Below are 22214 nucleotides of genomic sequence, written 5' to 3'. Positions count from 1 at the left end.
CAATAGGACGGAAGCACCCCAATGTGGAAGGAGCCTGGGTCCCTGAATGGATGCCCAATGACACTCACTACGACATGGGTGAGCCATGATGCTCCCAAGATTTTAGGGTTTACTTGTTCCTGCGTCCAGAGCGCAGAGTCCCCTGGTTGGATCCGATAGCCTGACGCTTCCATGGGGCGCAGCTCCTAAAACAGACCATGTGATCTTTCCCTCTTCCCCATCTCAGGGTGTGACTCACTCTCCTGACTCACCCTCCTCAAGGAGGGGGGATCAGCCTCCTCACCGGCCACCCACCACCCCCGCCTCTAAGAGAAGGCTATGTTGTAATGTCCCAATTCACGTTCCCGGTCTCTCCCGGGGTACCTGTCACTCTGGTGAAAACTGGCTCCTGTGGCCAGCATTGTGTCCTAGAGCTCCCCAGTAGGGTACTTCAGACAGACTGTGCCACGATACCCACTACATCCCCGCGGCCTGGGCCTCAGTATCCCCACATAAGCCGTAAGGCCTCACCAGGTCTCTCCAAGCACATCGGAGAGGGACGGCCTGCGGCCAACACCCAGCAGACTGTGCCCTGGCCCAGCCTCCAGCATATATGAGACCCATTACACGCTCCTGGCTGAGTAAACACATTTTATTGGGCCTGGGACACTTCCTGCCATCCTGTTTCCACCTTCCCTTGTCCTGCTCCAGCCTGGCCAATTCCCAGCACAGCCCCTCCCTAAACCCCCTAAACTCATCCTTTCGCTCCCCTCTGCCCCTGCCCCTTTTCCCTGACACCTGCGTCCCCAGCCTTAAGGAGGGTGGAGAGTTTCTTATCAGCCGTTTTACTGCCCCCTCCTCCCTGGTTACACAGCCATTGGGAGCAGAGCTCCTGGCAAGTACAGGTCAGCCTGTCAGCTCCCAGCCAACGGTTTATGGGCAGAGAGACAGGCTCCTTTCAATGCTATCTCGGGAGGCAGGTAAGGGGAGTGCAAGCACGAGAGAAGCAGGAAGCATCCCCAAAAGCAAGGAGAGGCACCGCGCACAGGCCAGGAGCTGGTGGAGGGACTTGTGAAGGGAGGTCGGGGACAGGAGAATGGCCGTCAGCCCAGAGACCCCGGGAGGCTGAGACCATAGCACTAAGCCCGGCCCCACCACAGAGGCGGCCTGACAGTGACCCAGTGACCCCTCCCCGAGCCTCCCCCTGCAGGACAGCAGAAGCACGAGCACTTCAGAGGGTGGATTCTGGAGTCTGGAAGCAGCAGAACTGAGAGAAGTCCAGAAGGGTTTCTGGGAACACCCTCAAGCTGCACTGGGACCCCAGGGTGGCACTCCAGTCTTCCAAAGGCCTGGCTGGCGCCAGCAAGAAAAGACCACACACAAGAGCTCCTCTGGGGGCAGGCTTTCTCCTCCTTCCAGCTCGATGCCCTGTTTCCCACTAGCAGTGACCTCGGGACCCCTGGCCTAGGCTGGAGACTGAGGCTGACCACCTGGAGAAGACCCTTTGCAGTAAAACTGAACCCAATTTGGCAATGGTAACTCCCTTGACATTGCCCCGGCGAGGTCTCTGAGCCTGTGGGCACAGGGCACAGCCCATTCCAGCTCTTCCCATGTGACCTGCCTCCTTGATCCCAGGGGTAATTTGAAGTGGCCCATGGAAGTCCCCAGGAAGACAGAATCGTGCTTGGATAATCCGACATGAGGCTCCCGGATCTCCACCTCCGCTTGCCCTCCTGATTCCAGGAGTCTCGGGGAAGGAAGTACGCCACCCTCCACCCTCATCACCCTGGGCACACACGAAGCCCCCTCTGCCCCTCCTCGCTGCCCACGGAGAGTGGTGGGGGGGCCCTGCTCTCTGCAGGGTTATGGAGAGGAAGGACGCAGAGTGCTGCGAGGCCCCAAAGAAGCTGGGTCTGTCCTTCTCCATCGAAGAGATCTTAAAGAGGCCCGCTGAGAGCAGCAATGGAGTCAGGCCAGAAAGGGCAGGTGGACAGGGCACCAGCCAAGCAGCAGCTACAGCCTCCGGGCCAGGCAGGCCTCCACACGACCGGCCCCAGGGTAAGTGTCTTCTGGTCCTTTCTTATCCATTCCTGGGTCTCTAAGACCCAGCTGGGCTCAGGCAGAGAGAAGGCTGCTACATACCAACAGAACAGAGGGCTCTAAAATTCAGAGATGCAAGGCGCTGGGCTAGTTGGTGCTTTACTATCGAGCCCAGAACTGTGGTGGTTCAGAGGCGACACCAAGGCGCAGTTAGTTGCAGAATTCAGGGACCCAGGGCTTGTTCCTGTAACCCAGCTACCCCGAGAATGCTAGTTCCCATTTATTTATTCAGCATTTACAATGTGGTCGGTCGGCCCTGAGCAGGAGGCTGTACGAGCCTCCTCTCCAACTTCAGTGAAAAAGCATAATCATCATAACTGGACAGATGCAGAAACTCATCTATGAAGGGGAAGAGGTGGATGGTGACCCCAAGTTCCACAGCTAGTAAGCAGAAGCCCCGAGAACAGGGCCTGCTTCTGGCTGCCCAAAGACACCTGCTCAGCCGGGTATATTCTCCTTCTTAAGCAGAGTTCAGCCTACTCAGCAACTAGGGGCTGAAGCTTTGCCTGGGATCTGCCCACCCTGAGCACCACCAGCACCAGCACCCCACAGGGCAGAGGCCCACCCCAGGGCCTGTCCCCAAATAACAACGAGCAGATCCCAGGCCCCTCCCTAACAGCCAGTTTGAGGAAGGACTCTGAGGTGGACACGTACACCCTGCCAAGAGTCAGGAATCCATGACATCAGTATCTACCCAGGCCTGTGTGACCACAGGGAAGGTTTGGTCTGACCTTAACTTTATCCTCAGAGAAACAGTTGAGTGAAGGAAGAGGAAACCGAGATGGTTTCAAGCCTCCACTGAGTCTGACAGTCAATGAGTCTGGAGGATCTCACATGAGGCTCCCAGTTCTCTCCCCTTTTCCACCCCTTTAATGCAAGGAAAGGTTGGAAAGGAAGCTCAGAGGAGCCCGTGATGTCTTCTCTTCCCACACAGACAGCCGCACTCCCTCCTCCCAGTCGAGTCTCCCAAGAGGGGGGTTGTCCCCAGCTGAAAGCAAAGAGGAAGGCCCTGAAGGTGACTTGTCACCAGGGAGCGAGTGGGTTTCCCTGCAGCTGAGTCTATCAATGGGAAAGGTTAATTTTCAGAAGTTCTTTAGTATATTCCAGTGAATTAAATGAGCATTCACAGAAACAATTCTTCTGGGAGTCTAACTTCAGTCTCTCCTGCTGCCGCTACATAAAATCCATAACTGCCTTCTCTGTCCTAATGAGAGAGAAAGAGGAGGGTGGGCGAGAGGGTAGGGGAGGAAAGGTCTGATCTCCCCCCCCGCCCCGCAGAGGCTTCCCTTGCCCTAGCCTGAAGGCAAAAAGGTGGCCACTCATCCTAAACCTCCCCTGAGACACTGGCATGTTCCATGTCAGCTACCCTGCTGCTCCCAGAGTGGACCCCCAGGAAGCACTTGCCAAAATCGCAGCTGTAACATTGGACAGTGCCCCACGGCTCTCACGCACTCTCATGACCACTCTTCCATTGAATTGTCACAGTTGTCACCTTATAGATGACAAGCCAAGAAGAAAAGACAAATCATCTGCAGAAACTACATGAGTAGTTAGTACTAGAATGGCCCCCTGGAGGGCTGAGAGCAGCCACTCTAGATCATTCTGGAAGGTGGTGTAAATCTATCCATCTCCCACTCTGCTGGAATTCCGAACTTCCAAGACTAGTGCAGGTCCCACTGGTGGTTTTCAAGATGACTCTGAGGGCACACAGAGAAAGATGATTTATGGCAACAGTTCTAATTATTTCTACACTAACCTTCTGCTTAGGACGCACCCATTCATGGGCATGACCTAAGGCTTTGTTTTAAAAATAAACCTATTTAAGTAAACAAAAAGTCTATCTGGGAAAATGCTGAGCAAATAATAACACAGATGGGATGCCCACACGTCAGAAAATACAGAGGTAACTGGCAGAAACTGCAAATGAGCTGGAGTGTGTGAGACGCTGGGCGAGGAGAGCTAGGAGCTGGAATTCCAGAACCGTGGCCTCTACGCCCCAGGCTGGCACCAATTCACAGGAGGACCTCAGGCAAGCCGCCTCCATCTCGGGGCCTCTGTTTCCCCATCTGGAACACAAAAGAGCAGAGCTGGAACATTCCTGAGGTCCCTCCCAGCTCCGACAGGCCATGACCAATTCCACAACAAATTGGTTGCTGAAAAGCCTTGGTGGTTTCACTCATGGTCATTTTCAAAGACAGAAGCTTCCTCCGGGAAGAGGGGGGTCTCCATTCCATGCAGAGCCAAGCAGGGTGACTGGGAGGGGCAGGCCAGAGGGCAAACCGTCTCACCAGCCTCTTCCTCTCCCTGTCCTCACAGGAGCCCCCACCAGCCCAGGGCTGAATGCCGCAGCTAAGGCCTCTCCACATCTCTGTCCCATTTTCCTGCTGGCATGCAGGACCCCTTGGGGAATGGAAGGCAGTGGGACCAGAAATGGTGTGTACAGCACCCTCTGCCACCCCAATAATAACAGTAGAGGAATAAATTCCTCTTTTTCTCCACTTACCACTGAAAGGGCTTTGTGGAGTGGCTATGGAGGTTGACTGGCGAGCATTACCTCTGGAGCCCAGTCACCTAGGAGCTTGTGAAACTGCAGCATTCCAGACATGGCATCCAAGACTCTCGGTCTAGGCTGGAGCAGCTTCCTCCGTGTACGTACGCTGCATCTAGGCCTGCAGTGTGAGCTGCTGGCTGCCAACTGAGTGGAAAGAGTATCAACTGCTGCACAGCGAATTACCCCAAAACTTAGTGGCTTAAGATAACCATAAGCATGTATCATCTCATTCAGATTCTGTAGATCAGGAATCTGGGAGTGACTTGTCGGGGGTTCTGTCTCAGGGTCCCTCATGAGGTCGCAGTAAAGATGTTTTTAGGGCTCCAGTCACCTGAAGTCTGGGCTGGAATAAAGGGGATTTATTCCCATGGCCGGTGAGTTGGCACCAGCTGTTGGAGGAGGCCTCAGTTTCTCCCCAGGTGACGCTCTCCTCATGCTACTTGAATGTCCTGCCAAAATGGCAGCGTCTGTCAGACCAAATGATCTGAGAGGGAGGGAGCCAAGTAGAAGCTGCCTCCTCTTATGACCCAGCCTAAGAACCTTCGTGACAGCACTGCCACTGTTCTCCATTGGCTGTGGGAGACACCGAGGTGGCCCCACATTAGAGGAGGAAAGAATTCAAAGGGTTCTATCTTAAAGCCATCACAGGTATTTGTTGGGAGTGGAGACGACACAGCGAGCAGAACACCCAAGTACAACCCTGCCCTCATCTAGTTCTAGTCTCGCAGGGAAAACAAACAACCATCCACTAATCACCAATGAAAGCACAAGGACAGCTGGGATAAGTGCTGGGGAGCGGGCGACAAGGTACTCGGACAGCCTATTCTAAGGGAGGTTTGGCCTGTCAGGGAGGCCAGCGAAGGCTTCCTGCAGGTCACGGCCGGTGCTGCAGGCACGAGGGAACTGCAGGAAGTCCACGATCGGGCTGCAGAGAAGAGGCCAGAGCAAGTCTGCCCCGGACACTCCTGCCCTGCACCCCACCTGTCATGTCCAGGAGGCGTCCCCAGCCTGCAGGAGGGCTCCCACGGGTGCCCTGGATCTCCTCCAGGCCAAACCCCCTGCCTTAGGAAGACAAGGACACTGCATTCCAGAGACTTCTCCCAGTGACAAAGCCCTGGGGCCTTTAGCTGAGCTGGGGCCCATTTAGCTGGGGCCCATTAGCAGATCTCAGAGAAGGCACAATCAGGGAAGGGAACCGAGCACGGAGAAACATAGGTTTATAATTAGGTGGCCTAATCACCTGTGTAAATTGTGTATTTCTTATGATCGATGTGCTAAACGGCTCAGGTTTAATTAAGTTCTGCTGACTCCTTCTCTTTGAAGACCCACTGAAGTGAGATCACAGCTTGCACAGTGAATAAGGGGGACAGGAGCAAGTTGAAAGGGGGGCAGCTTCCCACCGCCTTCTTCACTGTCTCCCTGCCACCCCACGTGGCCTCCCTGGGTGCCCTTGGTCAGCACTGTGGTTGGGCTGCGCTGTGGTCAGCAGCTCTGGGCTTCTCTGCCTGGTCCGGAGATACCAGGCCTGGGCAGGAACTCAAGGATCTCCTCACTCCTGATCCAGTGCTCCCTCCCGGCCTCCGATGACTGAGCCCAACACCCCCATCGTCCTCTCTGAGCTGGGACCCAGAAGACCCCAGCCTTTCCTGATGATTAAGAATCTTATCTCATGTGTGGGGTACCCCATCTATGAGCTGGTACTTCCAGCTTCCTGTTTAATGAGGTCCAAATATCTACCGGCTGAGTTCTGTATTCTGTGGGCAGGATTCCATATTCCGGTCTGCTGGTCTGCCTTCTCTCCCACGATTCCTCTCTCTTATACCCCCTGTGGTCTATACCCCAAGCGTCAGCCCTGCTGACCCTCTTACCCTGTCCCTAGCGCAGCCTCTTCCTGCATATGGTGGGAAAACCAAAGTGCGGACACTCATACTTCCTGAGCCAACCGTTCAGGCATTGCCCTTCCCCACCCCTCCCTGCCCTATGCACCACGGGCAGTTCCACTCTGCTCTGAGTCACCAACCAGGACTCCCAAGCACTATCCTCTCCATCAGATGTCCTCCTCCTCCTCAGGCACCGGCACAGACTTGGCATGGGCCGGTCTACCCTTCCTCTTCCTTGCGCTGTACTTCCAGTTTCCCCAATGCCAAAAAAGTCGGCTCCGTGACTGACGGATACTCGCTCTCCTAGAGATATGTGGCGATTAGAGGAAATTGCAACACAGAGAGAAAGGTTACTGGGGAGTTTACATGATGTTATCAGGTGTGTTTTTCTTAAATCCCCTGGACCACAGGTATATCCCCTCTCCAGCTCTCAACTATACTTCTTCCTCCAGATTCCCAGCACGCCTCCTTGAAGGGCTGTCTACAGCTGCAACCTCCTCTGCTTCACCTCCCCTCCTCTCCTCCTGAGCCCTCTGCCACCTGAGCCCTCATTGCCTCTGCTCTGTGAGAACGGCCATCGTTAAGGTCCTCAGCAGAGCTGGGTTCCACGACCACTGTTCTGTCCTCGTTGTAATTAATCTGTTCACCGCCTGGACACAGCTAAGTCTTCCTTCTTCCTGAAAGTCTCTTCCCTGGGTGTCCGCATCACTCACCTTGCTCGCTTTCCTTCTACCTCACAGACTGCCTTCTTGGTCTCCTCATTGGCTTCCCTTGGTTCCCACATTGGCGGCTGCACCTGAGTGGTGGAGGGGCCCCAGGCTTACTCTTAGAGCCCACACACACACTCTTCTCCACCTACACTTCCTGCCCAAATGATCTCACCTACTCCCCTCACTGCAAAGGTCAAAGATATGCTGATTCCCAAATATGAACCTCAGCCTGAGCTTCCCTTTGAACTCCAAATATACATGCATCTGCCTGGTCAATAGTTTTCTTTGAACAACCAACAGGCATCTTAGATTTGACATGCCCAAATCAAATACCTGATCTCCCTATCACACACACACACACACACAGACACACACACACACACACACACACACACACACACGGCTTCCTGGGCATGCGTGTGACTAGTGTAATTGCACAAGGTGCACTCAGAAGGGATTTCATGGTTTAATGCTTCTGATCACTGTCTTGAAATTCTTTCTAATTTTTATGTTTGAATCTGTGTGTTGCAAGTGAAGTCCAATGAGACCATTGGACTTCACCCACCAGGGGCTTAGAGCTTCGATTCATGCTCATTCCCTTCCCTGAGATGGGCTCGTAGCCACCACTTTCCTTACCTGGAGCCAGTGACTACTGCCTCCTCCATCTTGGGGTAGAGGAATGGGCCAGGCGTGTGTGTGAGGACGGTCAAGGTCAGGCACACACACCCAGGCACCAAATGGAAGGCTGGTCCTTGGGTCCCTGTAAGGGTCCACACTGTCCCTATTAGTATCCCTATGCCCGAGGGAACACGGCCTTAACTAACAAATACAAACACACCCTGACAGGTCAGAAAGAAGACTAAGGAAGAAAGGAAAAATCTTTCTTTTTGAACAAGGGTCCCACATTTTCATTTGGCACTAGGCCCCCTACGTGACATAGGATGTAGTTGACCCTGAGTGGACATGAGCCTGGACCAGTGGTTGGAAAAAGGTTGCCAGGGGCTGACTGTGTGGAGTTCAGTCTTTACTTTGCAGACCAAGGTTGGCAAACTTTTTCTGTAAAGAGCCACATGGTAATTATTTTAGGTTTTGTGGGCCTTATGGTGTCTGCTTCTATCGCATAAAAGCAGCTACAGACGGTACATAAACCAATGGGTGGGGCTGTGTCCCAATAAGACTTTACTGACAAAAACAGACAATGGGCTGGATTGAGCCCACAGGCTATAGCTTGCCATCCCCTGTTGTAGACAAAGAGGAGACACGGAAGGCATCTGAGCAGTGGAAGGACAATCAGAGGAGTTTCTAGAAGGTTACCTTGGCCTCACTGTCTAGGATGGATGGGAAGAGGGTCAGCCTAGGGTCAGGGTTTCTAGGAAAAAGAATACTACACAACAGCAAGCACGAGGGGCCCAGACCGGGTAGTGGCCGCAGAGGTTGAAAGGGTGGAACAAGGCCACCCAAATCCAACACCAAGGTCACTAACACAACTTGGCCCCTCTTCCAATCAGAAGAGAGGAAGAGCAGGAGGAGGGTCCGAACCACCTTCACCACGGAGCAGCTGCATGAGCTGGAGAAGACCTTTCACTTCACCCATTACCCAGATGTGCATATCCGCAACCAGCTGGCGGCCAGGCTCAACCTCCCAGAAGCTCGGGTACAGGTACAGCCACCCCCACCCTCAGCCCTCACCTCAAGGCACCTGGGGCCATGGGTGAGACACTATGGATCCAACACCCTCCGGGATACCCCATCCGAAACTCTCCATTGGCTTTGCCTTATGAGTGTAGTCACATGTGCCAAACATGTTCCAGGAAGGGGGGTTACCATAGTTATAAGACGGTTTCTCTCCTTGGGGAGTGGAAATGGCACTGGTGATGGTCCCCAACATCTGCTTCCACACCCTTCCTTTCCACATGACCACAGTTCTAGAACATACTCACCATGCAGCCTCATTCGCAAAATAGGTCTGGACAATCTAGACCCGGGGTCAACACACTTTCCCTGTAAGGGGCCAGATGGCAATTATGTTAGGCTTTGGAGGCCAGATGGTCACTGTCACAACTATTCAACTCGGCCAGTGTAGCATAAAAGCAGCCATAGACAATACGTAAAGAAATGAGCATGGCGGTGTTCCAATAAAACTTTATCAATGCACACTAAAATGTCAATTTTGTATCATTTACATGTGTCACAAAATGTTCTTCTTTTTGATTTTTTCCCAGCCATTTAAAATGTGAAAAGCATTCTTAGCTCATGAGCCATACATACAAAAACAGGTAGAAGGCCAGATTTAGCCCACGGACCTTAGTTTGCCAACCCCTGATCTGGGCCATGTGGGCCTCACTTCGGAGGCGGCCCAGAGACGTGGAAAGGCTTCTGCGTCCATGGTCTGAGACTTAGTTAAAGCACCAACTGCCTAATTTGTGCTCTCATTTCTTCACATCTGAGTATCTCTAGCTTCATCTGTGGTTAGAGATACAATAGCCCCTGTCACTCCCTAGGGCTGTAGGTCCTGCCCTCTTTTCACTTCCCCAATTTTGCAATCACCATGCTAGCAAACCCAAACCCAATGGTTGCATGGTTGGCATTCTCTCTAACACAGTTTTTTAAGTCATTCATTTTTGTTTTTTAACAAATATGATGGACTCATTTAAATGCAAAGTCGGAGCCAGGGCCCAGGTCAACATTCTACTCTTCATTTTAACCCAACCTACTTTTCTTCTGGCTACGAAGCACCCCGGTCTAGACTTCCCCCTTTTTTCTTCCCATTTGGAATCAGTGCCCAGCTAAGTGGGTGGCACCTGCAGCTCAGAATTCAGCAGCTGCCTCAGGAGAATGACCGAGTCCAAATGGCCATGTGTCCAAGACCATCAGGGCACTCATGAATACAGGGAACTGTCAGTGTTTCTGTAAATGCCAAGGGGCTCGTGGGGATTGCAATCCGGTGGCCCACCAGGAGGAAACAGCCCACAGGTGGTTTCTATTTGATCTGCACAGTATTTTAAAACTCAGCGCTTTCACATAAAAATCAAGATTTCTGCCTTAGAAATTGGTTGAGCCTGCAAGGCTGGCACACATTTCCACATGGAAGCTGTTGGCTGAAGCTGAGAGGCTGGCCCCTTTACGTTCTGTTCACCTCCGACCCCACCACCACGAATCCTGTACCACCCAGATGCTTCACTCCCGGATGGCCCCCCAGCCCTGCAGGCTCTGAGAGTTGTGACCCCCAATCCGCTCTCAGAAGGTTGACCTGCAGAGCCAAAGAAACCCTGGATGCCATGGAGCCTTCTAAACTGTAAAGTGCCCATCCCATGGAAGATGTCATTATTATACACATTTGGGGAGGTACGCGATGGAGAAAACACATTTTGGTTATCTCCATCCTCTCTCTCCCTCTCCCAGATCTGGTTCCAGAATCAGCGAGCCAAGTGGCGGAAGCAGGAGAAGATAGGCAGCCTTGGGACTTCGCAGCAGCTGAGTGACGCCAACTCAGCCCTGGCCACAAATCCGGACATGGGTGTGAGTGGCTGAGGCACCAAGGAGTTTGGGGGGTCCACTGTCTGGGAAGATCCCACGCAGACTCAGATGGGAGGAAACACCTCGGGGCTCTGTCTACAGTCAAAGGTGCAAGGGGAATTCTTGTAGAAAGAGCATGGGCAAGGATGTTCTAGAAGTCCGTGGGACCTGGGACCAGTCACTGTCTCATTTTGTCCCCACGTTCTCACCCACGGAGTGACAATCACAGTGCCGCTTCCTCCTCTGGGGACTGGCTTGTATTACTTGCGCACAACTTCACAGTTTACAGAATAAACCCACAGAGTAAAGGGTGGTACACAGAAGTCACGCACTTTGGCTCCAGAGTCAGACTGCCCGGGTTCGAATCCCAGCTCTGCGCTGAGCAGCAGGGTGGCCTGGAAGAGTCCCTGTGCCCCTCAGAGGACAGTAATAGTTTTGATGAGGATGAAATGACTGAGATGTAAAGTGAAGCATGCTTGGTACGTAGGAAGAGCTCCCTCAGTATTAGCTGTCCACTGAGTCAACACATTCTTGGGGTGTGTACCAGCTGCCCCACTCTGGGGAGACAGCACTACACAAAATAGTCTTATAGCTAAAGGTTTGTGCAGACCTGCAGTGATGCTATGAGGCAGGATTTCTTTTTTATCTTTTTTTTTTTTTTTTTTTTTTTTTTTTTGGCTAATGCAGAAACTAGGCTCTGGAGAAGCAAAGTGACTTTTCCACATCAAGCAATTGCTGTAAATGGTGGGATGAGGACCAGGGTTTCTGGCCCCCAGGGCACACACTTCTCCCTACCCAGTCCAAGCTGCCCAAGTAATGGGGGGGGGAAAGTTGGGAAGCTGCAGGACAGCCCAGGGTAAAGCTTAGCACTCACTTCTCTCCTGATCTCTCCTTGTGACAGGGTCCCCTGCTGCTGCCCCCTGCACTGCCCAGGCTGGCTCCTCCCCGGGGCTGTTATTCATTGGCTCAGGGTCAGCTGGCCTCTGCCTGGTTCCCTGCCTGGATCACCCTCCTCCCACGCCACCCATGGGAGACACAGCCTCTCCCAGGTCCTCTCATCCAGCAGACCTGCGTTCCGACACTCTGCTGCCTGCCCCCTCTGCACCCCAAATGGGGCAGCATCTGTGCCACTTCCACATAGGGACCAGATGGACATTCTCTCCCCAATGGAGCCGTTCTCCTCTCCAGGTGAAGGTATATGGCAGGAAGGCACCCAGGCCTCTGAGGGAATCAATCTCATCATCCAATGATGGCACACAGCCCAGGAAGCCTCCCCAAGTGTACCCCATGGAAGGCTGCATCAGACTCAGCAGCAAGGTGGCCCGTGAAGGTGGCCCTCCTGGCTCAACGACAGAGGCTTTGTCAGATCTCAGGATGAACTCTGGAACGAGGAGGTCATCCTCTTGCACCTATACTTCCTCTAACTTGCTGTGTGACCTCCAGTCAGTCACTCACCCTCTCTGGACCTCGTTTATACTATGAGACAATTGGGCAAGATGACTTCTGAGGTCTCTTCTGGCCTGTACTTTGTGAAGTGAACCATGGTGAGAGCAGAGGCATAAAAAAACCCAAGGAGACGATGTTTGTTCTTTCATTCATGACACATTTCTTGAGCACCTACTGTGCGCTCCATAAATGGAACTGGATATTGATGGGAACAACTGAGGCTCTGCCCCTACGAGCTCAGTCCAGGTTGGTCAAAGGGATAGTGCTGACCTTTCCCTGTAAGCAGAACATTCGCCAATGACCTTGCAATGGGCCCGTGTCTAACTCCTTCTGTGGGGCTCTGATGTGAATGTCTTAAAGAAAGAGAGAGAAATATAGGAACACTTTTTTAAACTTTTAAACGACATTTGGTGTCTTTGGTTATTCTGTTGAATGGGGGAGGAAGGTTGTCATTTCTGACCCGAATGAAGAGAAGGACAGCAAGTTCTTTTCAGAGTTAATTTCCTGGGACTCGTGTGAAGGGCCCAGCAGCAAGGCCAGCCTCACTCCATCCTGAAAAGCCTAGGGTTTCACTTGACTCTGCTGTTTCCTTGCAGTGAGGCCTTGGGCAAACCATACGCCCTGTCTGATCCTCAGTTTTGACATCTGTAAAATGTCCTGTCTACGCGGCCTGCCTCACAGAGCAGTCAGGAGGCTCCGAAAAGAAGCAAAAGTGCTTTGCCAAGTGTGAGGGCCGGGCCCATTGTGGAGTGATGTTGTCCCCCATTCCACCAGAAAATGGCTGTTCCGAGTTCCAGCCTGGGATCCGTTACTCCTGCTTAGAGGGCGGCGTCTACTGACCTTCCCTTCAGCATGAGTGTTGCTGAGAAGTGCCCTGCTGGGGGAGAACAGGGCCTGCTACCCTGAGCCAGGCAGACTGGAATGACCTCTGTGTGCGGTCCTGGGACTCCTAGGAATCTGCCCCACTTCCCAGAATCCCCCACAATCTGAGAAGCAGAGTGACTTTTCTACATCAAGCAATTGCTGTAGATGGTGGGATGAGAACCAGGCTTTCTGGCCCCCAGGAGTCAGATGGGGAACAGGGAAGCCTGGGTCGTACTCCTGCACTCTCTCTCATTTGCTGCATAACCTTGCCATTTGATTTCTGGGCCTCAGCTTTGCCATCTGTAAATCAGAGGCAGCAATGCTATTATTAATACTGAGTTTCCCCGAAAATAAGACCTAGCCGGACAATCGGCTCTAATGCATCTTTTGGAGCAAAAATTAATATAAGACCTGGCATTATATTATATTATATTATATTATATCATATTATAATGTTATATTATATTATATCCAGTCTTATAGTAAAATAAGACTGGGTCTTATATTAATTTTTGCTCCAAAAGGCGCATTAGAGCTGATTGTCCAGCTCGGTCTTATTTTCAGGGAAACACGGTAGCTCTGTCTTCAGGAAGGCAATATGCGGGAACCACAGCCTACAACCCATGATGTGAATGTGCTTTGCAAACTTAGAAGTGCCAAGTCGCCCCGAGCCCTGAATGGTGCTACTGACACCTAGAAAACAGAAGGCTACGGATTCGGATTCGGGGAGCAAAAGAGTCAGTTAAGAAATAAAGGCTCCTAACAAACAACATAGCTCCTAACTTATTGACTCCGGTAGCAGGTACCTCTTTTGCAGCCCTGAACTCAAATGTGCAAAATGTAATTTTTTATCATTTTGCTACGACTGGATTTCTATGTTGTTGGCAGAAATTTGATTCTGGTAGCTTCTATGTTATGATTCCTCCAACACTCCAGTTTAAACTCGGGCACATTGAAGATCACTGTTCCCCTTCTTCTTACAGGGGTCTTCACTAGGTGGAGGGTGGGGTTAGGAAAGTGTTTATACAAATGGTACTGTAGTCTCTCAAGGGACGGGCTGTCCACTTCTGAGCCTCTGTCTTTCCCAGCTCCTGCTGGCGTCCACTTCGTGTGCCTCAGCTGGTCTGGCCTGGGGTGTGACCCCTCCACCCACCTCATTCAGAACCCTATTGGGGGCTCACTCTACATCCTCTGCTGCAGCCTGCCCACCCCAGTTGTGAAGGCCCCTACTTTCTGTCTCTGTCTTCCAGGGCATCTCTCAGGGACAGGAGGAAAAGCTGTCCGCTCCCCAACAGCCATTGAGGCTGTGGAAGCCCTCCGCCAGGCAGCAGGCTCTCTTTCGAGACGTCTCGCAGCCACTTCCAGACTTCCAAGTGGAATGGAGAGGCACAGGGTGTCCACTCTGCTCGGGGGGTCCCTGCATAAGTCTGGGTTCTCCAGAGAAACAGAACCAACAGGAGAGGAGCTATTTGATTGATAGATACATAAATACACAGATAGATACAAAAACATAGAGATAAATAGATATAGAGATAGGTATTTTTATAAGGAATTGGCTCTTGGGTCTATAGATGCTGAGAAGTCTCGTGATCTGCAATGTCAAACTGGAGACCCAGGAGAGTATGAGCTCCTGTCTGAGTCCAAAGGCAGGAGACCGATGTCCCAGTTCAAAGTCAGTCAGGCAGAGGAGCAAATTCTTCCTTCCTCCACTTTTTTCAGGCCTCGTTTTCTCCCACGCTGGGGAGGGCCATCTGCTTTACCCAATCTACCAATTCAAATGTTAATCTTATCTAGAAACACTGTAGAACACACATCCACATGAATATTTAACCAGTTTTCTGGGCACCGTGTGGCCCAGTCAAGTTGACCTGTAAAATTAACCATCACCATCCCCAGTCATATACCCTCCTTCCTCCAGAATCCTCTAGAAACAGAGTTTGACGCCGTCAGAAGTTCCTATGACCAGAACGTTACATCTGCTTCAGTACAGGTATAAAAGGTGATTTTGAGGGGCCACCTCTTCCTCTCTAGGGATTTATTTTCCCCCCAAGAACTATTTTATTCCCTTTATTTTGTATCTATGGGGCAAAGGATCAGTTTAGAAATTCTTGTCAGCTGTGTGACCTTGGGCAAGTGACATGCCCCCTCTGTGTACATGTGCCCTGCAGCACAACAGTGTCTCGTGTGTGTCTTAGGGTTTCTATGACAATGAAATAAGTGAGTACATTTGGGCACATTTATCTCAACACGTGTTAAGATAAAAGTCATTTTCCAACTCTCCCTTCTACTTCTTTTTATTTTTGAGTTTGAGCAGCTATTCTGATCCTAGACTCTAGCCCAGGAATTTTTAAACCAGACTTCAGGAGGTCAAGGCACTCTGCAAAGAGTATATGCAAAATTGTGTGTGTCTGTTTGTGTGTTTATTTTTCTCAAAGAAAGGGTTCGTTGCTTTCATCAGTTTTTCAAAGAGCTCTGGGGCTAAAAATAATAATAATTCCTGTCAAACACCCCTGAGTCAGATCCTGACAGGCTCATATTGCAAGAAGCAAGAGGTCATTTTTTGAAAGATAAAAATCATACAAATGTGAAATGAACAAGAGCCAAAGTTTTATTTAACTCACTAATTAATAAGGGAACCAGTAAGACATCATAAGAGTTCCAAGGAGAATTCAAAGAACAGACACATATCTAGGCAATCAAGAATGCTGAAATGAATTACAAATAGAGACAAAAAGAGTCCATGGCCATAGGGAAAGAATCAACTGCATCTCCACCAGACACAATCATTTGCATTTCTACAGACAAGAATCATTTGCATTATTACTAGTTTTCTGTACTTTGAAGAGTTGAAAAATAGCTCAAAGACAATAAAAGGTGCAGAAATCCTAGAAGAGTGGGCTAGACAAAACACCCAGTAATCTTTTTATGCCCATTTCAAAGTCTTTCACAATTTTTCCTGACCTAAAGTTACTAATCTCTCTGAATCTCACTTTTGTCATCCATTAAATGGGGGTAACAGATCTGCTTCAGAAGTTAGCTGTGAGATTATGTTAGATGATTCAGGTAAAGTGTTTTTGTATTTGTCAAACACTATGAATTTAGGAAATTATTTACTGCCTTTCAAACTCCTCCAGAATTCAAGTTTAAAAGTCTGTATCTAGAAAGTGTTTAGAAATTCAGTAACATTTCTTCAATATCCATTGACCTTTGGTAGTTCAATTTTTTTTAATTTATTGGGGTGACATTTGTTAGTAAAATTACATAGATTTCAGGTGTACAATTCTGTATTACATCATCTATAAATCCCATTGTTTGTTCACCACCCAGAATCAGTTCTCCTTCCGTCACCATATATTTGATCCCCCTTACCCTCCTCTTCCACGCCCCACCCCACCCCTCAATTTTTTTTAATTAAAGTTTATTGGGGTGACATTGGTTAGTAAAGTTATATAGGTTTCAGTTGTACAATTCTGTAATATATCATCTATATGAGATTATTATGCTGAGTGAAATAAGTCAGACAGAAAAAGTCAAGAACCATATGATTTCACTGATATGTGGGATACAAAACTGAAAACAACAAAGGAACAAGACAAATAAATAAAGAAACCAAAACTCATAGACACAGACAATAGTTTAGTGGTAAACAGAGGGTAAGGGGGAAAAGGAGGGAGTAGATGAGGGTAGTTCAATTTTTAAAAAGACTACACAAGCCATAGAACATGGGAAAAGAGCAGAAATAAAAGATTCACAAGAGAAGCATATAAATGGATACTAAACATGAAAATATGCTCAACCTCATCCATAATTTTACAATGTAAATAAAACAGTAATGAAATACATTATTTTAACCTTTCAGATTGGTAAACATTTTAGTGTTGGTGAGGAGTTGATGAAATAGTCACCCTCGTATATACGGAAGTATGAATTAGTAAATTATTTTGGAAGATAACTTGACAACTATTAATATTCTAAATGCAAATCTCTTTAACCCAGCAGTTGTATTTGCAAGAACTCATCTGATAAATGTGCATGCATAGAAATACTATATATAAGAATGTTCACCGAGGCTTCGTAATAACAAAAATGGGAAACCACCTAAACAGGACTCTGGTTGAGCCAATTACAGTACATTCATCCAGCTGTTAAGAATAATGAACGAGATTAAAATGTACCTCATGGGAAACTATCATTAGACATGTCATTAAGTGGAAATAGTAAGTGGCAGAACAGTATTGTGATGTCATTTGAGTAAGAAAAGGATGAAGATATCCTTATATATAAAAACATCATCTATATGTTGATGGTTTCTACATACATTAGCTTTTGTCTCTATAACAAATTCCTCCAAAAAACTTAGTTGTTTGCAACAAGTTTCTTGGCTCAGGATTCTGCTTGACTTGGTTCTTCATCTGGTCTGGCTGACGCGGCTTATCTCAGCTGGGCTTCCACATGGGTCTGTTGTCAGCTGCTCAGTTATGGCCGCTGTGTGATCTATTAGGTTGTGCAAAAGTAACTGCAGTTTTTGTTAATGATTTTTAACCTTTTAAACCGCAATTACTTTTGCACCAACCTAATAGGATGGCCTCACTCACACACAGGTGTGGGCTTGGCAGGCTGTTAGCTGACGTGACAGGGTAACTGGGTCATGTGTCTCTCAGGAGGCTCCTTCATATAGCGGTCACAGGAGTCCAGAAGCACAAAGCAGAAGTGCAAGGGCACGCCCAGAGTGAGGGTTCCAAAAAGAAAAAACCAGGATCTAGGAGCCTATGAAGTTTCTGCCAACATTACTTGCTAATGTCTCATTGGCCAAAGAAAGTCACATGGCCACCCATGGGACCCCATGTGGGAGGGGACAACATAAGCAAGGGAAGACGAGGAAGTGTGTCTTCAGTGTAACAATCTACCCTCTGGTGTGTGACCCCGAGCAACTTAATTCAAATAAAAGGAATTTCTCTGTACTTCACTTTCATCCCCTATAAAATAACAGAACTGAAATCAGTGCTCTTGGCAGGCGCTTCTCCTCTCAGTCTTCCTATGATGACAAAATCACAACGGAAATTAACCTTGAAGATGTTGGCTGAAACAAGATGAAGCTTTACTTTGAATAATATAAAGGTAATACGTATTATGTAAAATAATTATATATAAATGTTATGTATATTACATACAAATATTTGTATGCATAAATTATGTTATGTATAATGTATATGTGAATATCATATAAATATAAGGTTCACTTAGGATCAGAAAACCAAACCAACCAGGAAATTTCGTGAAGAAAGAGAGGTAGCTTAGCACAGTCCAGGAGAAAAAAGCTTAGGAGATTTATTCAGAGCTGAGCTCAGTGGGAATTAGTGTGCTGCAACCCCCAAATGAATTAATGGAGCCTTGAGCTGCATCAATAGAAGCATTAGGTATAAACTGAGGGAGGTGATACTCCTCTCTAGTCCAACCCTAGCTGGAATGATGCATTCCCTTCTCGGTACTTCCTCTGAAGTGTAGAGCAACTGGACCCTGTTCAGAATGATGACCTGGGGAGTAATCAGGCTGACACCTGAACCCTCATCAGCCTTCATCTCACTGAAAGTGGAACACCTGCCGTTGTGTGAATGCTGATGTAGGCAGCGGGGAGCACACAGCAAGCACCATCTGTGAATTGTTCTTGCCTAAAAAATTGAACTTGATTCCAGTCATGCTCTAGAGTTAACTACCTATTTACAGGAAGTCTGGAGGATAAAAGAACAAATTAAATACCCTGTTTCCCCGAAAATAAGACCTAATCAGACAATCAGCTCTAAAGCATCTTTTGGAATAAAAATTAGTATAAGACCCAGTATATATTATATTATATTATATTATATTATATTATAGTTTATATTATATTATAGTAATATAATATATAAATATATATAATAATAAATATATATATTATATATAGTATATTATATTTATATTATATCATAGTAAAATAAGACCAGGTCTTATATTAACTTTTGCTCCAAAAGACGCATTAGAGCTTCTTGTCTGGCTAGGTCTTATTTTCGGGGAAACACAGAACCATGAAGAAGCCATCAGCCATATTCAGAATAAGAGATAGTTGACAGAACAAATGATCCAGTTTCTCCCACAAATCTATGACATGGAAAAAATGGGGGAGGAACTGTTACAGAATAAAAGAAACTTAAGAGATAGAACAAGCAACAGCAATATATGAATATTGTTGGACTCGATCTCTTAAAAATAACCATAAAAAAGTCCTTAGAGGGGCCGTCGGATGGCTCAGTTGGTTAGAGAGTGAGCTCTTAACAATAAGGTTGCTGGTTCGATTCCCACATGGGCCAGTGAACTGCACCCTCCATGACTAGATGGAAAAACGACTTGACATGGAGCTGATGGGTCCTGGGAAAACACACTGTTCCCCAATATTCCTCAATTAAAAAAAAAAGTCCTTAGATACAATCAAGGAACTCTGACAATGGATTGAGTAATAGAGGATATTGAAACTTTCTGTTAATTGTGTTCATTGTCAAAATCACATGGCCTGGTTTTATAATGTCCCTTTTCGTTAGAGATGCATACTAAAATCCTGTGGATGAAAGGATGTCATGTTTGGGATTTGCTTTAAAATACTCCCGTAAAGAAACAGACAAACATAGGAAGGGCAGAGGGGCTAGAGAAGTGTTACTATTTGTTGAGACGTGTTGATGGGCCTGTGGGAGTTCATACGTTATCCTCTCTAGTTTGCATATGCTTGAAAATCTCCACAGTAAAGAAATTTTAATTCAGAAGCCACTCATTTAAAAAAATCATAAGGAAGAACAGAACAGAAAAAAAACGATCTGGAAGGCATAGGTTAAAACCAGGTCTCTCAAGGGTGAAAGAACCAGCGGTGTTTGGGACGCAGATGAGGGATTCCTGGAGATCTAACCCTGTGTTCAAATGTCTGAAGGGCTTTCCTGAAGTAAGAGGGAAGACTTGCTCTCTGCAGCCTCAGAGGACAACATTGGGACCAGTATGGAAATTACAGGAAGACAAGCAAAGACCTAGAGGGCAAGGTTTCGCAAAGCTCCCTTTTCCCCCACTGCTCTAAGCTCTCTTCTGTAGCCCTCTAAACCATTTGAGGCTCCTGGAACACACAGGTATGCTCCTAAGTCACACACTTTGCCCTGCTCTCTCCTTGGCTATGAATGCCCCCACCGCCTGCCCAGCTATTGGAATTCCACTCACAGTTCAAGGCCTAACTCAAAGATGGCCCTCCACTTCACACTGCCCGCCATCTCCCCTTTGAAATAATAACGTCTACAATTGCTTAGAATACGCTGGTGGCTGTTACAGGCATATGACTTGGTAGCTTAGAAAGAGCTTATATTATCTTTACAGATAGACCCCAAAGATAAATTATATATTTATCTTCTGTAATGGTTCCTCCTTTTCACTCCCACAATACTGTGCACCTTCATTCCCATCACAGTGGTCCGTGTCTATTGAGGGCCTACTATGTGCTACATGCTTTACTCTCACACCAGTCATATGACACAGGCATCTTAAGCGTCCGAGGGGGATCAACTTACTCAGTGTCACACAGCAGAGGTCTAATTTGAACTCAGATTTCCCTGATGCCAAAGCTTTTAACCACTATATACATAATTTATAACATGAACATATAAATGGTGTATGTGTGTTGTGTGCATGTGTGTGTGTGTGGAATTCCTCTCCTTATTCTTTGTGTCTATTTTCCTTTCTAGCACACAGTCTAGCTCTGGTAAATGCTCAATAGATATTTAAGAATGGATGGATAGATGAATGAATAAATCCTGCTTTATGACTAGTTATGTACATGTTCCCCCCCGCCACAGTACCCCGACCACAGTAAACTTCTGAACAGCTGGAATGAACAGGACTAGCCTCCAGCGTTCCATATAGGATAGGAAACTGGTCCTTGCAGATAAGTGTAAAGTCTCGGAGAGTAGCAGGGACTTGCCAAGTCCCCAGGAAGTCAATGGAGTGACAGAGGGAGAAGAGAGCCCACAAGGTCCCATGTAGTCTCCTCCACCAGCACAGGCTGCTCTGGGCGCTGCCACAGTGTGGGGGTTTGGGAGAAGAAGGCCTCTCTCCTCTGCCCCAGCTGCCAGGTCCCTGACCGCTGCATGACCCCTGGAGGTGGGGACCTGTACTCCCCAGGGGAGGAAGGTTACAGCCCTGTTATCGCCAGGAGGCAATAAACTCATTTCGTGGTAATTAGACTCCTAACCAATTTAAGTCATTTACAGCTCCCAAACAATTACCTGGTGATTCTTATCACCCCAAGAATCCTAAGATGTTATGTGAAGAGGGTCATAAACTAGGAACCTGGTGGGTGGGTGGGGAAATGACAAGAGGAAAGACAAGGAAGAAAGATGGCTGCCCATGGCGATGGGAAAGAGAAAAATTTTAAGCTCCATCAGTGTGCCCGCTTCCTTCATCAGATGCGGGCAAGGCAGGCCTATCCTTGTGCATTTAGTAGAAGAAAAACATTCTATCCCTAGAAGGTTCCTCTCCAGAATGATGGCATTTTAGAGCTAGAAAGGCTAACGAAACATCTAGAAAAGTATTTCCCAAATTAGAAACCCTGGACATCTGTGGTTCTGAGATGTTCGTAAGTGTTTAATAAATGTATTCCTAGGGTGAATGGATTTGGAAAATTTGAAAACGCTGGCACTCTCCTAGAGGATCACAGAGCCCACTGCATCCTGTAGAAGACCTACAGGAAAGAAACCGGGATGCACAGGAACATTTAACTTAATGAAACCTAGTGTGTCTTCAAACTTTGACCAAGAAATTTTTTCACCCCCACAGGAAATCTATTCTGCCACCAACTAAAACTCTAAAGGTGATAGGAAGAGACTTATTCTGTGGGTACTAAATGGGCAGAATTGATCCAGTTAAAGAAGGAACGTTCTTACTGTCAAAGCCACAGACAACAGAACAGATGGCTTCAGGAAGGAATGAGATTCCGGACAGCACGTGTGTATGAGCCGAAGCTGAACAGCTCCTTAGGAGTGTAGTATTCAGTCAATTGGTAAATATTTGAGCATCTATATCATTCAAAGCACTATTTGAAGGTAGAAACACAATGATGGGCAAGTTAGATAAATTTCCTTCTGTATTGGAGCTTATACCCTGATG

General features: G+C 48.0%; 1 protein-coding gene across 1 annotated transcript; it reads left to right on the top strand.

The window, feature by feature from the left end:
• Positions 1-1829: 1829 nt before the first annotated feature.
• Positions 1830-11877, top strand: ISX (intestine specific homeobox; the record flags this gene model as incomplete). Its single annotated transcript, XM_081059965.1, has 4 exons — positions 1830-2037; positions 8729-8880; positions 10623-10739; positions 11638-11877. The coding sequence occupies exons 1-4, from the start codon at positions 1845-1847 to the stop codon at positions 11875-11877; spliced, it is 702 nt and encodes a 233-aa protein (XP_080916091.1). The 5' UTR covers positions 1830-1844.
• Between the last annotated feature and the right edge of the window lie 10337 nt (positions 11878-22214).

The sequence above is a fragment of the Rhinolophus hipposideros genome (assembly GCF_964194185.1).
Source record: "Rhinolophus hipposideros genome assembly, chromosome: 9".
Classification (NCBI taxonomy): Eukaryota; Metazoa; Chordata; class Mammalia; order Chiroptera; family Rhinolophidae; genus Rhinolophus; species Rhinolophus hipposideros.
This window is presented reverse-complemented; position numbering and strand designations above follow the sequence as displayed.